We start from the raw sequence: 25,624 nt of genomic DNA on the forward strand, positions 1-25,624 counted from the left end.
CACCTTATGCCCAATTTCAAAATCTCTTGCTGTAATTTATCATTCTAGTGACCATGGTATACAATAAAATTGGTGATATATTTATTATACACTATTCTGGCACTAGTCCTAAAGCTAGACCCTTATCAAGCCTGTCACATCACCAGTAGTTTAAAAATCTACATGTAGGTAAAGAATGTTAAAATGACCTTAATGTGTTCAGGCCAGACCTTAGCAAAATGGCCTTACCTTTCTGAAGATAAAATAAAAACTGGCCCAAAACATGACATGCCTGCAAGAACCCCCACTGAATCAAAGAAGATGATCACAGTCTCTCCCTGAACAGAGTTTCTTCAATTACGGAAGGAATAATCCCATTCATCTCCTTTGTTTATCCAGAACACAAAGAATGACCCAACATACTCAGGGTGGGAAGGTCAGGAAAAAATAAGGGTGAGCTGGGAAGGTCATTACTAGAATGGCATATTCTGCATCTGGTCATAGAATATTATGCTCTAAGGACACAAGGAAATGCACCCTTAGAGCCTCTGAGCTGCTGCACAAGACTAGAAAGTCAACGTGCTACCCAAAGGGCTCCACAGGAGCACGCACTCCCTCTCCACAGAGGCTCCTACTCCAGGAGAGGACCTCTTCTCCTCAAAAGCCAGCCTACCCCTCAGAAACTGGGGAGGCAGAAAAAAAAAAAAACAAAAAGGCTAACCATTTCTCAGCAGCAAATCCCACAGCACCGACTTTTAATGGAGGTGGCTGGAGAGAACAAGAGAGGCAAGTGATGGAGGTCAAGGCAATATGCAATTACTGAAACTGGAACTACGCCTGGGAAAGCATGTGCTGTGAGCCTTTTGTCAATCACACTATGGTCAGGGCCCCAATTTTAAGCCTTTCCCCAGGGATACTACTTTCTGATACACGGGACACTTCTCTACATACCAGAGTAATTCCGCCTGACTTGGTTGAGAAGTGTCATCTGCTGGTTTCTGAGAGTCCATCTCAAGGGCCAACTTAAAATAATCCCCACCCATTTGCAGATATGTTTGTCTTCACTTACCTTTTTCCCAATTAGCTTCTTTCGAAGAAATTCCCGGGCTTCAAACATGTAAGGAATGTCATACAGGGGACGTAGTTTCTTGTTCTTATCCTAAAAGCAAAATAAAATACCACATCAGAAATTAAGAACTGGAAAACAACAAAATACACAAAACACTAATGAACATAGCCAATGCACAAAGTAGTAGAGTGCAGTGAGACAGGTTCCCCAATGTATCACAAATATTAAGTGAGTGCTACACACTCAGTAAATGATTAATATTTGGTTGAAATGCTTTACGGGGAATAAGAGTATCTTTTTCACATGACAGGCTCAAAAATAAGCAATGAAATGTCTGTATTAGCCAACGTAGAAACAACCTAAACGTTCCACCAACAGGAAAATACCTATATAAACTGATATAGAAAGAGCTCAATAAGTATTAGGGCCTTTCAAATATTTAGATAGACCATAAATCTAATTCTACCATTCTGTAAGCCTTTATTAAGCACCTACCAACTACTAGTCCTATAAAACGTGCTCTGTAAATATATTATGAGCATGGATTAAAAATTCTTGTAACCTAATAGAGTACTAAAAGAAAGCCTGCAGAAATGAAAGAGCACCACAAAGCAGTTTTGAATAAGTGTTAAACTGTACAATGTAAACTGGGGAATAAGTACAACCAGAATTCAGGTAGGGAGAAAGAAGTTATCTTTCCCTTGTCAGGTTTTCCTGACAAGGTGGGACTTCATGTGAGTTTGCAGAATACAAAAAAAAACTAGGAAGAAAACTGGAGTTAAAAAAGACAGAACAAATAAAAAGAGAAAGGGAGAAATAAACAGTATTTCGACACACACAAATATAAACACACCCCTCATCATCTCATGGGCCTCAGACTTCTCCAACAGTAGGTTATTGCTCTAAGCAATGAGAATATAAAAGAATATATTTTGAGAATATAAAAGAGGGTCTAGATGAGGAAAATGGGTAGGAACTGAAGAGATATGAGAACCATTTTTAAGAAATGAATTACCAGGAACTGACTACAAAATGGATGGAGGGCATAAAAGAGGATGAATCAGCCCTGGCTGGTATAGCTCAGTGGACTGAGCTCGGGCCTGCAAACCAAAGGGTCCTGGTTCAATTCCCAGTCAGGGCACATGCCTGGGTTGCAGGCCAGACAAGGACTAACTCCTAACCTATTTATTGTAGGCTGTTGCTTCCCCCCAGGCTGTGTGGTTAGTCTACCTAGCTGCCTTTGCCATCTATTACCCATCTGACTAAACAAGATTATCTTTGTACAACCCATTCTATATTCAAAAAGTATTTAAATTGTTATCTACAATAGCCAACGACTGCTGAATAATTACTCTTTTTCATTCTAATAGCCTATACTTAAAGTAATTCTAATGAAAATATTGAGGTCAAAGGAATGGAAATAAATGTTTCCTCCTAGACCCTAACTTAGCCTCAGGGTCCAGAACACATCATTCAAACACTTCAATTCACTGATATCACCAAGAAAATCTCTGATTGGAATGTAGATGACTGAGTTTGAGCTTCACATTCATCACCACCCAACTGTCTTCTATTTCCAGTTTAAAAAAAGAAGACGGAAGCATCATCATTCCGATGCCCATCTAGGAAGTTAAGGTGCCTTCAGAAATGAAGCAAGTCTCTGTTTCTTCTCCCGGATGATGTGTGGGAATCCACATATTCTACACAGAAAACGACTGGGACGGCCATGCTCTGGATCAAGGTTCTCAGGGATCATGATCACAGTCTAATAAGTAAGGTATGACACTAACATGAAAATCTTTACTAACATAACACTGAGATTTTCTTGAAATAACAAGAACAGTGACAGATGAGAGTTGCCTGGCTAGCGGAAGTGTTGTGTAACACAGGGCAGATGAACAGAATGATAGACATTTTTTATAAACATCCAGGCAGCAAAATGAAATTAGTGGGTCACTACTGAGGACCTAAGTGTAATAGATAAACCATAAAATTAAGTTTATGATGAAACTCAATAATACAGTAAGAATGCTTGCTAGAAGATGTTGGGTGACAGCATTGAACAGGATTTTTAATAAACGCAAAATCAATGGTTATCAGAATCAGCCCTCAGGAATAAAGAAGTGCCAATGTATTCATAATCACCAAGCAATAAAGAACAATCTATTTACAGATAGTAGCTGTGTGATACACTAGCCTAAAGTGAACGATTTTTAAAATGAACAAAATAGCACATCTACCTTACACAGCCTTATGATAGGCCACAGATTCTGAGTATCTGAACCTTGCCCTACTTATTCCGAACCACTAACGGTACACACTCTAACTGAACTCCAAAACAACGGAAGGTGAGAAGTGCAGTTCCAACAAGCACTGAAATGCAGAACATGGGATGAGGTATATCTCAATGTGTGAAAATGGCTGTCTGAACAAGAATCCTTTTCTTAAGACACTCCACAGGACTGGACCAAGCCAAAATACCCTCAAAAGAACAAAAGAAAACAAAGAGTACACTAACAGACATCTCAGTAAGACACAGGGCAACGGTGGAATCCGAGTATGTCTCTCCTGAAACTAGAAAAGAACTAATAACACCAGCTGAAAACAAGATATCACAAGTGGAAACAGAATGATCTCGTTCCTCCAACCCTTCAGAGCTAGCATTTATTGACATCTGCAAACATCTTACAAGAGAGATATTAGAAGTCCCTAAGAAACTATAAAATAAAAGCAATTCCTCCAAATTACCAGGTACATAAAAGCCTTTGAAATCTCTAAGAGGCAATTGAGGTATAGAATGTATTGAGAGAAAACAGAACTTAGCTAAATCTTGCCTGCTACAAAGGACTGTCTAGTTTAAATTCTAATTTACATGAGGTTTTTAAAAAAATAAAAATAGAAAAGAGTGCGTGCTTTATCTGGTGGGTGGACAGCGCACAAACCGGCATGCACTGCCGTCCCCGTGCGTCCCGAGAAATGACACTGTGGGCAGGCCCCGCGGTGACTCACACGAGAGCCAACGGCTGCCTTCCACGGCTCCCAGGGTTTGGGAGGGAGGCTCAGTGCCCAGGTCTCCGCACCTAAAGACAAGCATGTCATTTTTATAGGAAGGTCACTTTTGGCTGATTGCCAAAACAAGGTCTCATTTGGAGGGGATGGAAGGGACCTCCAATCAAGGCTTTAGTCTCAACCCTCGTTCATTCAGGTCTAATTTTATCTGGCCCATGCAGCTGCCAAAAAACTGTATCCAAATAATCTAATGATCCTGGGATACTGCAATATTTCTTGAGCAAGGCTGAATAAACACAAACTATGAAAAAAAGAGATTGATACATGTGGCTCCACTAAAATTTTAAAAATACTTTACTGAAAACACATCAGGAACAAAGTGACAGGCTGAAGTACAGACTCTCAGTAGCTGGTAAGTATAATGGATAAGAAATGGCAGAGCAGGGCCACAGTTGTAATCAAATCACCTCAGCGAGGCTACCCTGATCACATTACAGTTTAGCAAAGACTCAAAGGAGGTATGGGATGTAATCATCTGAAGAAAGGCAGACAGAACAACCAATGCAAAAGCCCTGAGTTAGGAGCATGACTGTGAGTTCAAGGATCAGCAAAGACACCACTGTGACTACAGCAGAACGTACAGGGGAACAGCTGAAGGACACAAAGACACAGATCTGACTTAACATTTGAAAGAATTACTTGGGCCGCTATGTTAAGAACTGACAGTATCGTAAAGAAACGATAGAGCAAAGGGAGACCAATGATGAGATTATGACAATAATCTGGGAAGGGAATGGCGGTAGATTACACGAAAGAGGCAGCAGTAAGAGAAGTAAGACATCAGAATCTATATATACTCAGAAAGTAGACAGAAGGTGAGGTGTGAGAGAATGGAAGGGGTCCAGGATGACTCCACGTGTTTTTTCCTAAGCAAATAGAAATATGGGTGGGGTCACCAAATGACGTGGGGAAGACCACACCCAGGTAGAGTAGACTAGAGAAAGTGTAGTACGATCAGGAAATGCAGTAACAGACTTCCAGGAGGAGATGTTGAGCAGGCAGTGGGATATGCAAGTGTAGAATTTGGAAGAAGGGTCTAAACTAGTGATTTGGAGGTTGTTGATACTCAGTTGGTATATTAAAAGTTAAGAGACTGAAAAGGACCGAGACTGAGTCTTGAGGCATAATATTCAGAGGCGAAGAAAAGAGACTTAGAAAGAGCAACAGTGAGCCGAGTAGGACTAAATGACCAGTGTTATGTATTAGAAGCCAAGCAAAGGAAGGGAATTCAGGTGGAGGGAACAACCTCCTGTGTCAAATGCAGTAAGGCAAGTGAGCTGAGGACTAAGATTTGCATATTGGATTAAACTAAGTGTGCATCACCAGTAACTTGACAAGAACAATTTTGGTGGAGCAGCAGGGGCAAATGCCTAACTGGAACTGCAACTAAGGATGGGGAAAGAAGAACCGAAGAAAGCAAGTACATGCCATGCTTTTGAAAACGGTGCCATAAAGGAGCACAAAGAGACTGAGTGGCAGCTGGCAAAGTAAACAAGGTAAAAAGGAGGTGCTTTTGTTTTTGATTTTACATTGGAGCAATACCAGGCAATGGTCCAGTAAAGAACAAACAACTGATAAAGTAGTGCAGAGGAGAAAAATGCTAAAGCAGTGTCCTTAAATAGGCAAGGAGAGATGGCTTTACATGGAAGGAGTACCAGTCTTTCATGTTTAGGTGTGTGGATGCAGACACTGTTAGGTGGGTAGACGTAATAGTGAGTTACTGGAAGTTGTCTTCTGATTACTTCAATTTACTCAACAGAGAAAGGGAGAACTAGAAAAAGAGAAACAATTCAACAGAAGAATTGGTAAAAGGTATGAACAAGTATACCTGTTCAAAAGAACTCCAACTGGACACTGCGCATAAAAGAAGGTATAATTTCATTTATAATCAGGAAAATGTAAATTGAGATACTACAGGACATCCATTATACCGACAAAATTTTTAAAGGTGAGAACAAGGGAAATGGGAGTGCCCTTTAACCACTGAAGGGGTTCTAAAATGATTTAACTAATGTAGTATCTTGACATGAAGCTACTTGCATTATTTGTGAAAATTTAAGATCTGCACCCCTATAATTGGGAAATTCTACTTACAAGTAGATTTACACCCTAGAAAAGTCTCACATATGCAAGATGAGTCTAACAGCATTCATGTTAACACTGTTTATGGTACAGACACAGAATAGAATACCAAAGTTAAGCTGAGTTAGAACAATGCAACAAATGAACAAATTTGAAAAATACTGAGAAGGAAAAACAAGTTGTAGAATGATAGAGTAAAATTCCATTTAAATACGGACTAAAGTCAGACACAAGCAACATCCTTCAAAGAGCAACAAGAGAATAGCCATGTTGGAATACAGAATGAAAAGTACTGGTTACTGATGTAGATGGGCAGTGGAAGAAAGAAAAGGAAAGTGAGAAAGAAATGGGGTTGAGGATGAGTACACAGAGGCTTTCAACTTTATCTGTAAGGGTTTATCTCTTTGAAAGAAGAGGACCTGAAGCAAATGTGGTAAAATAGCAATGCTGAAAAGAAAATGTTTGTTATATCATTAAATGACATTCATTTGTCATTAATGAGCATTAAATGACAAATGATACTCATAAAATGAGCATCCACTATTTTATGATCCTTAACACAAACAGTAGCACATTTTAATAAAAGGTAGGTGGACAACTAGAAAGCCATTATCAGCAGCTAGGAAAAGTTCAAAATTGTAACCAAGTTGGCCCAATGGCAGATATCTTGCACCATTATACCTAAAGACCATACACAGAAGATTCATATATCCAAACATTTCCCCAGGAATTATTTTCCAATTAGTTCTATTTCATTCCCTACCCCCCTTTAAAAAAAACCCTCTTAAAAGGTCAATAGGGAGACATGGTCTGGGTAAGTCACAAATTCACAACAATGCAACACAGTTCATATATATCTCCAGAAAGCAAAGAAGGAATCGTAAACAGTAAAAACTGAAATCAAACTGAGAAATAAAATTAAAAAAATAAAACTAAAATGTGATTATAAAAATTCACAGGTGTGAGAATGGAAGAGGGCTGGACTTTCAACACTATGATTATGCCCAATACCAGACCCCTAAAGTCTCAGTGTTTTTATGAGACCTTCATATTTCTAGACTTTTCTGACAACTCTACTTGATCTTGCTGATCCCATGCTTAAGGGTCTAATAACATGTGTGAAAAACACTGAATTTAAGGCATCATCATAATTGCTATCATCAATGGCAGGGTCCAAACTGAAGGGCTTTAGAGAGCTGCAGGAACAGGAACATCACTCTGACGTTCCTCCCACCTGTCCCCGCTGGGAGAGGTTGCATTTCATAGATCTCATGTAAGAACTGCCCTCCCTGTACCTAGAGGAAAGGACCATCCTTCTTTCCAAAGAATAAGGGACACTGTGAAGAATCCAAACTGACAGGCAAGTTTCCCCTAGTTTAATACACTGCCCTTACGCGCTTTGACCCATCTCATTTCCAGAGGACTGCCCCCCTCCGTCAGGCCTGGCACACAACACTCGGATCTGTTTCTTCCAGTCTCCGCTCCCTTATGGAGGCTCCCATATCACATTAAACTTGTATGAAATACACATGTATGCTTTTCTCCTGGTAATCTTTGTCAGTTTAGTTTTCAGACCGAGACAGGGACCCTAGGAGACTAGGAAAACTTTTCTCACCTACAGTAACAACCCTCTCAAAGTAGGCTGAACATGGATAGCAATCCTACCTGAATGCCTGTAAGGATTATAACCCCCCATCGACAGCAAGGAAAGTGAGGTTAAAGGTTAAGTGATAGGCCTTGTGCTATGTAACAAGTAATGGCAGAGGCAGGAGTTGATCTCAGCTGTCCCAGAGGCCCAGGCTGGTGAGCCAGACACCGAACTCGCATTGCCAGAGGCAGATCAGCACCTGTCAGGGGCTGTCAGGGTTTAGTGTGCCTAAGAGTCACCTGGGAACTTGTAAACATGCAGAATGCCAGGTACACACACCACATATTCTGATTCAGAAGAGATCTGGTGGGATTTCCACAATTCCGTATTTTTAATAACTAGCAAGGAGGGCTGCGGGCCACACTTTGAGAAATGCTGCTGGACACCATTGCAGCACCCGCCCCCACTTAAATCAATGGAAATAAAAGAAAAGGGACTGCAAAGGTTTAGAAAATCAAAGAGCAATAGTGAGACACTTGGTTAATGTCAAAATGGTTAAATAAAAAAAAAAGTAATAACTAGGGGATTCAGGTTGATCTCTGCATGGGCAGCTGGAGATAATTTGAAATACTTCTTGAACTTCGATACAGATAAGCCAGCTTAAAACACTGTAGTAAGGATGGCAAAACAAATTTCCAAATACTCCTCAAGTCCAACTACAGCAAGACAACGGGGAATCTGGTAATCAAGACAGAAAACCAGCCCTGGCTGGTGCTGTTCAATGCACTGAGTGCTGGACTGTGAACCAAAGGGCCACCGGTTCAATTCCCAGTCAGGGCACATGCCTGGGGCCAGGTCTCCACTAGGGGGCATGCCATAGGCAACCACGCATTGATGTTTCTCCCCCTCTGTTTCTCCCTTCCTTCCCCTCTCTCTAAAAATAAATAAAACCTTTAAAAAAGAGATAGAGACAAAACCAACCTGCCTATGCCAGACATATCCTCTCTGCTGCCCGCAGGCACTAGTGCTCTGCGCCAGCGACTTTCAGCCTTTTTCATCGACTTTCAGCCTTTTTCATCACATAGTGAGACAAGCCAGTAAGCCAGGACAAGTGCAACAGAAAACTGAGACAAAGAGCTGAACAAACTGGCCAAGTAATTTGTAGTCGGATACAGGAGGTCACCTCCCGAGAGAGATAACATCCAGGACTCAGCTGTGTTTCAGCTCCAGGCCCGGGAAAAGCAGCAAAGCCAGGTGTGTGACACCAGGACCAGCTGCAGTGACTGATGATGCCCTGCCCTGGCACTGACCCATCCGTGGAGACATGCCCCTGAAAGGGTGCGCCTGGAAAAACTGATGAATACTCTGCTGAAACCCTCCTGTGTGACCTCCCTAAGGTTCCCACCTGCAAGAGAGAAAGAAAAGCCTCAAGACAAAGGACCCAGTCTGCGAGCTTCCCTTCCTCTCCTTCTCCTCCACTTCTTCCCCCACAGGCACGCATCTCCTAAACTCTACGGGACACCATGAGACTTGCAGCCAGGGGGGCAACGGGCAATAACAGCTTGTCCGAGGCTATCCCCTGAACCTGTCTCCAAGACCCCCTTTTCTCTGACTTCCCAGTGAGACAATAGCATCCCAACCTAGGTGCTCCTGTGCTTCTTCTGTGCTAAGCCCTTCCTCGTTTCACTGCCCCGGCTTTAATAAACGTGCCCTCACGGTCACAGTCACCTGGACTTACGTTGTGAAATCTTTCCTATAGGAAGTCAAGAACCCACATAATACCAGCTGGACATAGGGAGACCCACTAAAAGCCAGGTCTCCTGTCCTGAAATAATAGCATGCTAAATGAGTAACTAAAATTCCGTGGCACAACAAAAATTATATTTTGCTGATCTGACCAAAAACTAGGTATAATTTTGATTCATTCACGCCAGACAACTATTGTTGTGTTGTCTGTTATCATTTTTTTATTTGACAATCTAGGAAAAAAGAGGTCAGTGCTGCTGACCTATTAGTCAGGTATCACATGTCACATGTTTTAAACATTCTTGGGGCACACTGGATGAAAATTGCTGCTCTAGACCTAAGACTGGCCAGCAGAAAAAAAGGAGTGGCAAATCCAAGAATCAGCCAGGGTTACAATGTCTCCTGGCACCCTGCCAGGAGGAGAAGCATCTCACAGTATCCAAAAAGGGAAAGCAAAACCAGTTCAGGCAGCCTCATGTCCTTGAAGGGACCCACCTGTCACCCGCAGTGTGCGGCATATGATTACGTCCACAGAAACTCGCACATCCCAAAATTAAAGTACCATTTTCAAGACCATCATGTATGAGGAGGAAAAATGTGCCTCTGGAGACAGCTCTTCTACTCAGTTATATTAGCCAATCAAGAGCATTTCCAGAAATACTTGCTGTTTATTGCTCAGATGCCAGAAGGATGGGGGAGAAGAAAGAGGCTGAACATAAGGTCTTTTGCCCCCTCAAGACCCTGTCAATATTTAAAAGATTTAAAGACTAAATACTTTAAAGGCTCTAAGGGCTCTAAAACCATTTACCCAAGCAGCAGACCATACGGGGTCTCTTAACTTAGCTATCAGTACTTCTGCAGGCATAGGACAAACAGCGGAAAAAAGCAACAGCACTACCCCTCACAGACCACAAGGCCAAAGAAAGGGCTCACAAGCATTCCAACCATCACTGCTGCTGATCAACAGAATAGAAGCTGGAGCCCTAAACATGATCCTGGCTGCTGACTTGTCTCAGTTCCCTCCACGAATCTGCAATTTAAGAATTAACTGGCATTAACATAATTTAAATGCAAAATACCCATTTACTTCACACAGGATGTACTTACAAAAAGTCCTCACTTTGCACAGTTGTGGTATATATGAATTCCGGTTATCACAACTTAGTATCAGTCAGCTAACAAGACAGTTCAAATTCCACTCTACCTAAGACTTCCCTCTTTTTTCTTTTGCTAGTGTCGTCATCATCATGAATGGGTACTGAATTCTAGCAAACATATTTTTGGCATCTTTGAGATAATGTGCTTTTTATCTTTAGTCTGTTAAGGATGTACATTTCATTTATTGATATTTAAATGTCAAACCAGGTTTACTTTCTTGGAATGAATTTAATTTCATGGTGACACATTAGAAGAAAAAAAAATTACCTGGCATTATATATGAATTTGCTGTTAAAGCCAGGCAAAATTGCTTCAAAATGCTCTAAAATCAGAAAAGGACTAAATATACCAGTACGAATTAAGACCACTCTAAGTTCACATTCAAGGAACATCTTAGGTAACATAAATGCCACAGGAAAACCAACTACATTTTGAGTGTTACTAAGAAGCAAAGCTACTTATCTGAGTTAAGTTTTACAACATCTAACATGGATGTTAACAAGAGCTAAAATGTCAAGAGACAGAAGACACAAGCCAAACTTACAGCACTAATCACTTTCTGCCTTGTATTACTGTAATTTAATTACCTTGTATGGCTCTTATCTTTCCCCCCAGACCACAAGAGGATAGATCTGAGAGGAAAAAAGATCTTTATAATACCTAGAAAGCACCTAGTATAGTGCCATAATCCTAGAAAATACCAACACACTGAAAGAATAAAATGAGAAATATAAAAAGGCCTATCTAAAAGATTTTGAAAACTCATACTACATTTACTGTGATTGTAGACATAAATGGAACTGGTTAGTAAATATAAAAGTAAATAAAAACAAAGGTGGGAAGAGGATATGATGAGCTCCATACCACTGTTAGCAAATTCATCTAATGAGTGCCACTTATTACAACACTAGTTCAATTTGAACTACTGCTAATGTGTTGACCTTCCAGCTTCTATTGCCAGATATGATTGTATGCTACACAAAGGTATGTATATTACTGAAAATGATTAAAAGGTTCTAGACTAGGTATCTCACTGTACAACTCAACTGTACAATCTAGGCTATTTGTAAGCAGTGATGCAAAAGTAGTACTCTTGTTAGTTTCACTGTGCAATGTTAGGAAAAAAATTAAATTTATAAAATCCAAAGAATCAGCACGTTCCCTTCTGACCTGAGACTTTAAAGTAATCTTCTGTTCTCTCCACTGCTCCTTCTGTAAGTGTGACAGAATAAATTCTATTACTTATGATCTTTGGGGGGAAAAACCAATCTCAATCTATCATTAGTTAATAGTTATTAGAAATCCTTACAGAGCAATAACACTCAGAGTTTAAGTAAAGCTGAATGGATCATTCTACAAATAGCAAGTGTGATAGCTCAACACTAAAATAAATGATGGTGAGCTACAGTAAAAAGGCAGATAATTTCCTGATGTTCAATCAAAAGTACCATCATCCCCCCAAACACTTATGTATTTGATATTTGAGACTAGGCCTAAGCTTTCTGTGGTTAAGATGGAAGAGCAGGAGAAAAGAGTAGTGGGAGACTGCAGAGCCCTCCCTTCATTCTGGAAAGGCTAATCTGCAACAGTGCTAACAGGTGGGAGGTTTTGTTGACGACAGCACCTTCACATGCTGTTCAAATGAGGAAATGGAGCTGAGAATAAAAAAATAATTACGGTCTCTCTAATAGGACTCTTTCTACCGAGCTAATAGTTCTGAAGATAGATTGCAAACATTAATCAATGTTAACATGGAAAACCCCTTCATTAGGAAGGGCACCAAATATTCTACAAATAAGAAACTAGAGTTTAAACGTGGAGGGGAGAAGAGGGAAATGAAGCAGGAGAAAGAATCTTCAAGGACAAAGCAGGCTGCAGGTCTGCGAGGAAATAAAAACCAGCAGGGACCAGTATATCACAACTGGCTCTGCCCTTCTACAGCTTCTTTCCTTTTCACTTGGAACCTCGTAATTAACCAATTGGCCTCAAATCATGTTTTCTAGTAATAGAGAAATCTTCTCCCATATTTCTTACCCTTCATCCCCAGGCTAAAAATGGAGAGCCATTGCCCTCAGAAGAAGCAAGCCTGTTACTTAAAGTACAGGCTTCAAGCCAGATGAAACCCATCCAGCAGGGTGATGTGCCACAAGCCCTCCCACAGTTCTAGTAGAAGAGGAAGGAACAAGAGGAAAAGAAAATAAATCTCTTACAATAGGAAACCAATTTTCTCTGTAACACACAGCAGGATCGGGTGAGCCCATTCAGAAGATAATATCATTTTGTTAGAGAAATGTTTCTCTGTGAATGCCTTCCCTTCTTTATCATATTAAAAAAATAATTATTATTATTAAAGTTTCTTCCTGGAACAACACAGAAGGGAAAATGGTGCTGGATATGACACTATTATTTAGCTGGTGCCAGTGAAACCTTCAATTGAGCCAGCTTTCCAGTCAAATTTGTGCAATAAATTGTGATGCATTTCCAAAAATGAGACTGAATTATGTAAGTCCACGGCAGGAAGGTCTCCCGGGTCTCTGCCTTGCCAGCTGCATCACTCCCAGGTCTAAATCAGGCTGCCAGGTCTAGTGTCACATATTTTATCCACCAAAGTCAAAGTACTCTCCGCCTGTGTTTAAATATTCAGTAAAACGAGGCCTGTACCTTTTCAGGACAGATATCATTCTAATCCTACAGAGCAAAGATGACTCTCTTTTACTGTATAGTCTACTCGGTCGTCAATTAGAAAACTACAATATTTATCAACCACTACTACCATGGAGAAATACAGGCAAATGAAGTTCCCAGAACTACGAAGAGCACAGACATTCAGATACAGCACCTAGCTGGCAAGGCAATTTCATTACAGATACACAATATGCCTTGTCCTGCTATAAAAAGGGACCCTGACAAGCCTGAAGCCAGGCCTGCTGGAGGTAGGTCCTGGGAAAGAGACCTTCCCTTCACCCAATCTGAAATAACCATACCCAGGAATATACTGGCATTATTTTGTACCAGTTGTTTGTACCTAGTGAACAAGCAGGAAAGTAACCAGATCCTCAGAACGGTCAAGTGAGAGTGGGGGACAGTCAGGCCTGAGTAAGGGAGGTTCTCACTCTGCAACAGTGGCTGTCACCTACAGCTGTGTCCATGGAGAATGACAGACCTGAGATGGGTGTCTTGTTCTGTGAGAGTGCAGTTTTAGCTCCTGCATTATGTTATGTCACCCAAAACCCCCTTATCCTTCTGGCCATGAAATAAACTTTAATTGTGCCTATTTGACAACATTTTTATATTAATCACATCACCTTCCCATTGTGACAACCACACTTACCTTTCCTATTGTTGGCCTTCTAACTCCCTCAACAAAAGGATCAGCTCTACTCTAAATTTCTACAACACTTCATTACAAAGCAAAATAAACATCACTACTATTTGAGTGCCTACTAATGAAAGGGTCAGGCCAGTTTCCCAGACTGCCAGACTGTGCATGAGCCAGGCAGGCCAGTTTCCAATCCGCTGCACTGCCTATGACTCAGTGGTCCCAACTCAATAGACAGCTATCGGCTTAACTGAAACTCTCTCCCATCTCCCATCTCCCACCTCCCACAATAGACACCTGGCGTCAGCCACCATGGCTGGTGGTCACACTGACCCTCCTGTACCTGGGAACAGCCCAGCCCTTTACCTAAGCCACTGTCCTGGCTCACATCCTGAAACTCAGAGGCACCTGCTCAGAAAAACAAGAGACTAACCCCTCTCCTATCCCCTCACAAACCCTGGTGCTTTTTCTTTTAAAAATCCCATTCCTGCCTCTCCTCGGGGCTGAGTTGATCCCGACTCGGCCCATCTATAAGCACAGCATCAAATAAAGATGCTTGGATCAGATCATCCAGTTCCTCCCACCTCTTATTTCTCACATATTTCTAACAACTCTGTGCTTGGCATTTTACACGCATTATTTCTAATCCCAACAACCACCAATAAAGCTGAAATTATTAGCTTTATTCAACTGAGAAGTTAGGTGCCCACAGAAAAAAAACATATCCAAGAAAACAAGTTAGAGCAAAAAATCTCGAAAAAGATGTGTCTAGCCCTAGAGCCCACACCAATTTCTATCATCTGCTCAGTCCCATTTAGGTAGCAGGAAGTGACAGACTGTCTCCTGGCTTTTCCCTCACATCCGGTTCCACACTCAGTTCCCCACAGACCTGAAAAGGTCAATTAATTTCAACATGTAATGCATACCCACCAAAGCTACCAGCTCCTGGGAAGCTCACTGAGATTAAGTACGTTGTACTCTGTATTTGTCCTAGTTACGAAACTATTATCACTCAGTTTCAAACCTAACCTTTTTTAAATTCCAATTTGTGATGCTGGGGTGGAAAAACTGCCAACCATGTTTCTGCTTTGCCAGCTGGTTCCCTGTTAGACTCTGTCAATAGGGGATATTAGAGGGAAAATGGACAGGAAGAGAGAAACCTTTCCCACTACTATCAACTTCTCCAGAGCAATACAGCTTCCTTCCAGCAATGCTGGTGTGCTCCAGTGGCAGCAACTGACTTCAGCTTGCAGTTTTCCCAACACTCCCAGTAAAGTGTCCTTACACCTCCTCAGATTCACCAGAACCAATCACATGGCAGGCCCTCTGTGAGGTCTTGGTGGGCCCCAGCTCCACACAGTTACTCCTTCAAGCTCAGAGACATACACATCAGCTCACAGGAGGTCTGAACCTCACTCCAATGGGTCCATCCTCCTATCTGTTCCCTCACTGAGACAGATGATGATTAAAACCTCCATGTGACCATTAGCGTTCCCTTGGGGCTGTTTAGTATTCCCATATCTGATCAGTAATTACTTACGTTAAGTTCAAATTCAAAATGCAAGTTAACATGAGAATTTTCAGACATGAATCCTTATCTTTGGTTGACTGAAAAAGGAGATTACTTAGTCAGTATATTGAAAACAATCAAATATGTTAGCTCAGTTCTGGTCCCAACAACTATACTCCAAATTCTTCCTTTCCTCACCAAGCCCTATGACGGAAACTTTTACTCCTCTTTCTATGTTATTTCCCATGCCAGGATGCGACTGCTCTCTCAGTACTCAACACTTTGCTTACTAAAATGCCAGACATGTTGCAAGGCCAAGGCCAAATGCCACCCACCCCCTCAGGTAACTGCTCTCTGTGCTCTCTAATCAAGTATTCTCTCTTCTCTCATGGCACATAGGACCTAAGACAGTACATGTGTTTCCTACATCCCACAGGGGATCAGCAAGTACTTGAGCTTAAAAACAGCTTATGTTTTTAAATCCTACTGTATTTATTGACTCCTCAAAACAATTCAACAGAGTAAGCAAATATTCTATTTTCACAGATGAAGGAAGAGGTTCACTATAATTTAGGCCTCGGGTCACACCAGTAGAAAACGGCAGGGGCAAAAGGTGAACTCTAATTTAACTGATTCCAAAATCCACGACCACTGGATTCTATTACCAGGTGTCCAAGGATCCTGCAATGCCCTCCAATAGCCATAGTGCAAAAGACTCATTTTTCTGCTTCCGAGCACAAAGCTCTTTGACCTACAGGAGTAGAGTTCCTATTCAGAAAAAAAATTGGAAACCAAAGCCAGTCAGTCTGAGCATTTCCTACACAGCAGCCCCCCAGGGAAACGGCACAGGGTGACCTTGTCGCCCAGAACCCCAGTGCAGCCTCACCACTCGATGAGAAGAATGCTGGGTGGCTCCTAACAAATCTTGCTGAATGCAAGAAAACTATGCAGGGTCACTGCTAATGAGAAGCCAGAACACCTTGCCACTTAGCTAACAGAATGTTCACCTAATAAATCTTACAGATTTGAATGCAAACCAAGCCCAGGAGGTTACAGGGGAAAAACAAACAAACAAAAAACAATTTAGAAATAACAACTTAAAAATCCACATCATTGCCTTCCTACTTCCAAAAAATAAGGTATAACCTATACAGTTTATCAGTACTAATCAGAATTTTTTTAAAAGCCATAATTAAAAATAAACCAAAAAACCCCCACCTAATATTTCCTTCTCATCAGTTTAATTGTAACATGTGGTCACTTACACTACCAAGGTAATTCCTCTTTTTACCTTCATTTACCTTTATTGATCTAATTTTAATCAAGAACAAGTGTACAGCAAATGATGAAGGGTCAGCAAACCAAAGGAAATTGGGAAAACAAAAGAAAACCATTCTGGCCAAGCACATGGATCAGCTTCATAACAAAACAAAACAAACCCATCACGGCCATATGACAAGGCACTACAGAAAATCAACCTGCCAGCTCCACACCCGCCTCCCCCTGCTCCCCACAGCACACTACATTTCTTTAAAGGCAGAAACTGTCTTTTGGTCTTTTCCAGGATGAAGTGCTACCCAGCACATCTAAACCACAAATGCTTAGGTTATAAATAAGTATGAAAACAATACCATTATGTAGAATATTCACTACCATAGCAAAAACTGGAAAATCCCCTTAGTTTATCTGTGAAAACATTTAAGTTATTTGTCTTATATTAGTTATGAACTTAGATTTAATCAAACAGGGATGGGCTCAAGTTTATACATGTATAATTTATGAATTTTTAAAAAGAGTTTGCCAATGGATTTGAATGTAACTAAGGGTTATGTTTAAGCTTCTTAACTGAATTAATATGCTGACAATTGAGAGAACTATAAATCTACCTTTAACGGTGAATCACCACGGACTGCTTCTTGGCAGCAATGCACGAGCCTCACTCCCAGAACCCAGCGAAGCAGGAGAGAGAGACAAAGGGACGCGCTGGGGAGGAGAGGAATAGCCTGAGCCAGTGAGCACTCCTCTGCGATAAACTACATTTTAAAAAACACTATCATGTGCCAGTTGTGGGAGAAAATTCCCCCTGTTCTCAAGATACGGAGAAGCTTGATATACAGCCCACAAAATTACAGGATTGGAAAACATATACAGTGTGCTACAAGAAGAGCAAAGAGAGGAAGTTCCTAAAATCTTGAAAAGATCAGATATGCTTCATGAGGAGACAATATTTCAGCTAAGTCTTGCCTAAAGGATGACCGATTGCTATATGGCCCATTTGAGGAAGAAGTACGCAGCTGAAATGCAAAGGGCAAAGGTAAAGAGACAGGGGAATAAGGACACCTATGATCCAGTTTTAAGAAGGCATGGCAACAGAGTGAACACATTCAAAGCAGTCACAAGAAGGACTTAAATGTGCCCAGTAGAGGTGGCATTAACTTCAGCAATAGCCGTTCCGAACAGATTTTAGTGGGATGAACAGCTGATAGAACGTAGGTGGTTGGTGTACACTCATCTTCCAAGAGAGTGTTAGACAAAAGAAGCAGGGAATTCAAGGGAAGACACTGGATTTTGTTCTAAAACCAAGAAAATAAGTGAAAATCATCATTATCAGAAGGTTTTAATATATTAAAACGGTTGGGGAGCAGACAGAAAGTTGACATCATTTTTGTTGTTATCGATGCAGAAAGATTTGATTATGAATGTGCCATAAAAATTCTACTTCCTGACCTGCTAATTACCAACTGTATGATCTAAGAACTATGTATTTATCTCCAACAGGAACTTAAACTTACTCATCTCTGTAGCCCCCAGCACCTAGTGTTGAATCTGACATATGGTGCACGCTCGATTAATGTTTGTTGAATAAAATTACTTAATCTCTCTGGGCTTCCATTGCTTCCTCAGTTAACAACAGAAAAATAAAAGTGACTGCATCTAAATGATGTTCCTCCTAGCTCTAAATGCCCATCAGCCTGTAAATGTTACATAAAATGAGTCAATTCCCTATGATCCCTTGAAAATGTGCCATGTTGTAACATTCACATTCAAGCGAGAGCATTGAGAGCATCAAAGTCACGCCCGTTCATCTAATAATGAAATTGTATGGTATCCCTGAGATCAGCCTTTGAGGTGGAAATATCTTCATTAAAGTAGGTCACAGAAGGAAAAAGAAAATAGATCGCTTGAGAAAATGTTTTGATGAGTTTAATTCTTCTGCCCTCTCTCCCCTCAGTGTAATTGTCAGTCAGCACAGATATGGGAACTACTTGGAAATCTTTAAAGTATAAATGAAACCTTTAAAGTTCATTTTTAAAAATTCAAAGGCAATAAATATGCAATCGTGTAAATGTCTTATGTGTTCTAGGCCTAAGCTGTTTAAGTTTTAATCCACATTGGGAGCTAGGGAGGCAGGAAAAGAAGGACAGAAAAGAAACAAAGCCAAATTTCAAAAGTAGACACTACTAATTTCAAAAGTAGACCAACGCAAGTTTCTCAGAACACTTAAATGAATAAACAACTTCCATTACCAAGAAGGCCACATACTGTGAGCTGCATGCTCACCCTCCATGCTGGCCAAGCAAGGGGCACAAGCAGAGGATCACCTACCAATGCACAAATGACTGAAGGTCCCCTCCACCTCCCCTGGCAGCCAACCTCCACCCTAGGACAGGCCACCCGCTATGTCCACCTGCCGCACCAACACCTACCTTGCTCTAGGCTGAGCTCCCCACCCACCCCCACCCCCCGGCCTGTAAGTGAGATTGTGCATTACTTTAAGAAGAGGAGTGCACTAGGAAATGCGAGCATGAGAACACCAGAAACACTGATGAAGAGAATGAACTAAATGACTTTGTAAAAAAGGAAAGAGAGGAAGGAAGAAAGGAAAGGAGGGAGGGAGGGAGGGAGGGAGGGAGGCAGGTGCATGCCCTTAAAAATCAGAAGGTGACTGTCCGATATTACTGTGAAAAACTAGAAATACCAGATGGGAAGAACCAGACTCTGATGAGGCAGTGCCCTACCTAACTCACCCACCACCCGCTACCACCACACACTATCATCTTTCAACCCTAGTACCTCTGCTGGCCACTTAAATCTTTCCAGCCTTTTCTAGACCTTCTATACAACCTGCAAAATCAAAATTTAAATATAAAATAACAGGTCCCATCCGCATGCATGTTGAACAGATGGAATATATTTAATGTATCTTAATCTGTAGGGTGCATTAAAATTACAAGTTTTAGCAAATAAACTTTTTTTTTTTTTGCCTGGGATCATTTTCAAATTTTCGAAGAACACGGACCTAATCTCCAAATGATAATGTGTTCATACTTAATAAACTACATCACTCTGTCCTGTGTATTTTCTATACTGATCCACAAACATTTGGTTGACCAATCCAAACTCAAATCAAGTAGTACTGTTTAACGTTACAGAAAAACAACACAAAAAATGTTATGATTATTTGTATTATAAAAAGATTTTTCTCTCTACATAGGAACTAGGTGCTTAGGATATAGAAATGAAGAAAATAATGATGGCTTTGCTTCTCTGTCATCCCATTTTTTCAACAGCTCTATATAGTGTTTTCGATGATAATATATTATCCCTCCTATTCTTCACTGAGGTTGTGACTTAAGAGTTATGAGTGGCAGGGGCAAAGGAGAAAGTAGAAAGTGTTCCAATGAGCAGATGGACACATGACAATAATGGGAAGCTTACGCTGTGTACCAGAGGCGAGCCCTCACAAAGTTATGGTGGAGAAATAAAAGCAAATATGCAAATTTGAGCCTATCATAAGGGGCTTCTTATTCAGACAACCCATGTGGGTTATGTATGTAACATCATATCCATTGAATCATTCCAATATTCCCTGTTGTTTAATTCAGGTGTTCCACTTTTCTAAGAAATAATAAGCCACTAAAAAACATGTAGCAAAAGATAAATGTAAAATCAAAATCAGATCAAAGGAAAACCTGAAGGAAAGAGATCCATACTCCCTGTATTGAGGAGAGGGGCTGTTACCCCAAATCCAATCCCTAAGCTTTAACTCTTGTTGCAAGTTCCAGTACTACAAACCAGCAGAATATACAGTTTACAAAGGGAAGACAGAGAAATTGTTCCAAATCAGATTTTAAGTGACTCATGCTCAGTAACCCAGGTGATTACATTTACTCATCTAACTGAACAATGTTATTTTATCCATGGAGCTCATTTAACAAGACATTCCTAAAATCTTTCTAAAATTCAGCGACCAATTTAAAATAAAACTCAACACTAAATGATATGGGTATGAAATAGAACATCCTTTACAGCTGTAGATTTACCAACGTTAGCCTCAAAACTTTAAGTTGGAATGTAGCAAAACTTTAGGCCTTAAAATATTATCAAAGAAGGAAAACAGAGAGGGACAAAACAAATGATGTCAACAAATCACACGAAACTAGTGTGCTCCAGGCTTCAGGCAGCGTCCTGAAAATGTCCCTCGCATTTTTTTAGACATCTTTCCTAATGCAAGTAGATGTGGAGGTAGAAGCAGAAATTGTTTTTATTTCCTTCTGTACATGCTTAGAAAGCACAAGGCAGAGAGAGGTCCCGGGACTAATAAACATGCTGCACAGCCTGGGCTATTAAGGCAGCCAGATCTTTTGTAATCTCAGTTCAACTTAAATTCAACCATTTGTGCCAGGAGTCAGATAATAGAAAAATTTAAGTATCCAATACATATTGTCCTTAAATACTATCTTGTCAGCCACCATTAAATACCATTTTTCTAGCCTATAAAACTGATATTTCATATCTAGGGATACACAATAGATAACTCTGGAAAAGCATTCAAGGCCTTGGACACACATTTGAGGTTTTGTAAATAAACATTAAAAATCAATGCAACAGCAAGAATGCTTACTAAATTTCGTGACAATTGACCATCTAGCAATTACAGTTACCCAGAAAGATACTGAATTGTTAAATTACTTTTAGGCCAAAAGGCTTAGAAGGCTTGAGTTCCCCGGTGGCCACCATGGATGATATTTCTTAAAGAATGTTATCTCACCCCTAATAAACTTGTATAAAGAATTTTCTTTCTTTCCTCTTTGAATAGCACGCATCAGAATTCACAAGCTGAATCAATATCATTTCTGTCTCTGTGTAATGAGAAATCCACACATAGAACTCAAGTAGTCACTGAACAATCTTGGAGGAGGACTTCAAGTCTCACCCTTTTTCTCTGTGTTATTCATCTTCCAATTAACTTCTACTCTGACTAACCCTTTCTCCCCTTCTACTGGTCAATTAAAATGCTGCCTCTCAAGTCAGCAGCACCCTTTTCATGATTACCAAGTTTCAGTTCTGTCTGCTCTCACACTGCTCCTGCCTTATCCAAAAATTACTTTTCCAACATTCCACATTTCCATAACATTTCCAGCCTCTCTGCCAATTTCACCACTATACAAGAAGTTCAAAAACACGAGTCTGTGAACTAGAGCCACTCTGTGGTGAAGCTATCCCCAGCCAGTTTTCACAAAATGAAAAAAGGAAGAACAATGTGGCAAGTCTGGGCTTAAATAAATTTATGGTAAAATTTTCCAGACTGAAGGACTGTCCATCCCCCTATGACACCACACAACTGTTATGTCACAAATACATGTGTGTGTGTGTGTGTGTGTGTGTGTGTGTGTATACAGGGAGAGGAAGGCGGGATGGAATTCAGAGAAAACGTTCTGAAGCTTAAATCAGTTAATACATATAAAGTGCCTGCATCACCACAATATGACCCATGCTTTGTTTTTTCACTTTTTAAAAAAGATTTTATTTATTTATTTATTTTCAGAGAGAGAGGAAGGGAGGGAGAAAGAAGAGAACCAACAATGTGTGGTTGTCTCTCTAGCACCTACTAGGGACCTGGCCCATAGCCCAGGCACGTGCCCTGACTGGGAAATGAACTGGCGACCTTTTGTTTCACAGGCTGGCACTTAGTCCACTGAGCCACACTAGCCAGAGCTTCACTTTATTTTCTTTACACCTAGAAATACCCATCTAGATCAATTGCATTAAGCCATAACATACCTAAGATCCCAAAGGTTTCAATTTAACATTTCCTATCCATACAACAAAAACAGCAAAATAAAATCACTGATGTATGTTCCCACCTTAATGAACACTAGTATTTTATAATGTAAACAAAGCATAACCAAATCAGAGAAAATTTAAGAAGTCTTCAAGGCAGAGCATAAAAAAGATCTGGGTACAGCAGGTGCTTCTTGCTCAATAAATACTTAATGATTGAAGAGAAATTTCTCTCATAAAATGTCACCTGACAGAAGAGTTAATGAGAGGTTCAGGTTAAAGTCAGGTACAGACTGGTCCTTACAATGGTTCGACTTAAAACTTTCCAACGTTATGATGGTAAGTAAGCTCTACACATTCAGTAAAAACTGTTACTTTGAAGTTTTTATCTCCTTCTGGGCTAACAATATAAACACAAATATTCTTGTGATACTGAGCCTTGGAAAATAGGCTTTGTGTGAGATGATTTGCCCATATGTAGGCTGATGTAAGTGTTCTGAGAATGTTTAGGGTAAGGAAGGCTAAACTATGGTATTCGGCAGGCTGAGGGTTGTTAAATACGTTTTCAATTTACTATCTTTTCCACTGATGATGGGTTTTTCAGGATGTAACCCCACTGTCAGTTGAGAAGCATCGGTACAGTTGCTATAAGAGTCCCCAGGAACATACGAGTATGATTGGCCTATCATTGTTCCTTTTACTTTTGGCAACCTTAATGATCAGCATGCTAAGAGCACCCAATTTCTTTAATAACTACAAGCATATAAAAACTAAAAGTAGAAGGAAATCCATCCCCCACCCTGTGACACCTGTTACACCACAGATCTGTTGTGAGTCCATTAATACAAATATTCATCAGGGCAAAATGAGTATAACAGCATTCTGCTGGTCACTGTCTACTGACCAGTATCTTGTAAATCACTGGAGAGAGGAAGCCTGTTTCTTTGGGCAAAAATTTTTCATATCTAGTAAGGCTTCAAAAATCTAAAAAGGCTGAAGGAGATAAATAAGGATATTAAAGAGGTGAAGTAACAGCTGGCAGATTTTGATGTCTGCTGGAAACACTAACACAGCTCTACATACCCAGATGAAAAGGGGTGCCACAGTGAAAGGGGCTTACGTGTGCCTCAGAGGTAAAGTGATTAACAACCCTTTAAAAGACATATAGTCAGAATCCACTTCCCCCACCAATTTTCTGTGACCATATGTTTACCTCAAGCCCCTACACTCCTACAGCACCTTTGCTGAATTAAAGAGGAAATCACTGACCATGACATTATTGCACTACCCTAGTAGGTCTCTTGGCAAAACAGGAAAACCCAAAGTCAAGAAGAGGAAGGTAATGCCTCATCTGCTGGGCAGTTCTAGTTCCCGGCATTTCCACAGCAAATGAATGTATAGCAGTTGAAAAAAGTCTAGGCCACTGAATGCAGTCACTGGCACTCCTCAGAGGTGGGGCAGACACTCCGCACTGCCCTCACTACACAGAATAATCAGATGCACCTGTGTGCACAACCCACAATCACACCCAGAAGTCTACAGACCTGGTCTGCAAAGGAAGGAGTGTTCCAAGTGAGGTTTTAGTTACTTTTTTCTAGCTTCCACACAACTTTAAAGACTGAATAAGCTGACCAAATTACGATTCTCTTGCCAAATTAAAAATGACTACTTTGTACAGTAGCCAATTAAGTTCTATTTTCAGCAAACTAACAACCCATATCTGTCCCTAAAGGACTGTAACCTACGACAGAATGAGGTTTAAATAGAAAAATAAGCTGAGTAGTATAAAAAATGACTTAACCTCAAAGGAACAGCACATCTCATCTGAAGACCAGTATCTTCTCAGAGTCCCTGGCAAGAGAGTGCAGGCCAGTGTCAGAATGTAGGACCCAGGACTGGTTTTCAAAGTTGTACACATGTATCACAGAAAGCACTATTCTGATTAAGTTCTTCAAATGACTTCCCTTTTGCCCCTGGAAAACAGACCTAGACGATAATCATCCTCAACGACCACAGAGGAGGTCGGTGTGTTTGAATTGATCTTCCTGACCTGGGAGAGGCAATTACGAAACAACAGGAAACCTGCCAGGTAAATAAGGTATCGGACTAAGAATAGCTACCAAGGATCCTTCCGGGCAGTGCATAAAACTGTTCTCTGCCTCCTTCAGAAGAGATTCGAAGCCTCAAGCAGGATCGCACAGACGCTGTGGCTTGACCACCAAGATACTGAAAGGAACTGGCCACTGGTTATATAAGACAACCAGTATATGACCCAGGTACAAGCTTTTGGGGACCTTCTCAAGTTGGAAAAGAAAATCTCGACTAGGTTCTACAAATAACTCCCTAATTTCAGTATCTCCCATTTCCCCTCTATGAAATGATTATTGTGAATAACCCAGGTAAAGCATTCTCATGTATTTTATGAGATTACAAATCTGAACACACTGTAGAATAGTTTCTTTATTATTGGAATGACATTTTACTACAATTTAAATATTAATAAGAGAATGAAAAGCTCTATCAAATATATGTGTCTGGCTAATTTGTTCTAAGATTAGCCAAAAGTCATTCCTGGGATAAAAAGTGGGACTTACAAATCAAACCATGGAATAGGGTTCAGACACTGATTTCTATTCCCAATAAAAGATCAAAAAAGCAAAAATTAAAAAAAATTAAATGCTATTATCTCTGTCCCTGCAACTTGGCATAGCTGGTATGAGTTAAACTATTAAAGGAAATGCAGTACCATAGACAGTAAACCAGTTTCCATTTTTCTCGAATTCTATAGTTTAATTATATCAATTAGTATAATACAGGAGAAAAAAGTCGGGGGCATTGTCACATGGTGTAGGCAAGCTTCAATAAAAACCAACTACTTCACTTATAGTAAACATACGGGGTGGGGAGTAGAAATCAGGGCAAATGCATTATACTTCTGGTGAGCTAATCTCGTTATTTTCACGAATTATTAACCACAGAAGTATTACAGGGTCTGTGGGTTGTACGGGAACTTAAAAATCTCCATCTAGCCTCCTAGGT

The 25,624-nt window shown here is 40.5% G+C and overlaps 1 protein-coding gene across 1 annotated transcript in view; it reads right to left on the reverse strand.

Moving 5' to 3' along the window:
• SND1 (staphylococcal nuclease and tudor domain containing 1) overlaps positions 1-25,624 on the reverse strand; it is a 431,795-nt gene that overhangs the window by 273,985 nt on the left and 132,186 nt on the right. The window contains exon 11 of the mRNA XM_037167720.2: positions 1,049-1,138. Within this exon, the coding sequence (XP_037023615.2) occupies positions 1,049-1,138 (90 nt within the window). The remainder of the gene's footprint in view (positions 1-1,048; positions 1,139-25,624) is intronic.

The sequence above is a fragment of the Artibeus jamaicensis genome, unplaced genomic scaffold (assembly GCF_021234435.1).
Source record: "Artibeus jamaicensis isolate MK-2021 breed Jamaican fruit bat unplaced genomic scaffold, CSHL_Jam_final scaffold_3307, whole genome shotgun sequence".
In the NCBI taxonomy this organism is placed as follows: Eukaryota; Metazoa; Chordata; class Mammalia; order Chiroptera; family Phyllostomidae; genus Artibeus; species Artibeus jamaicensis.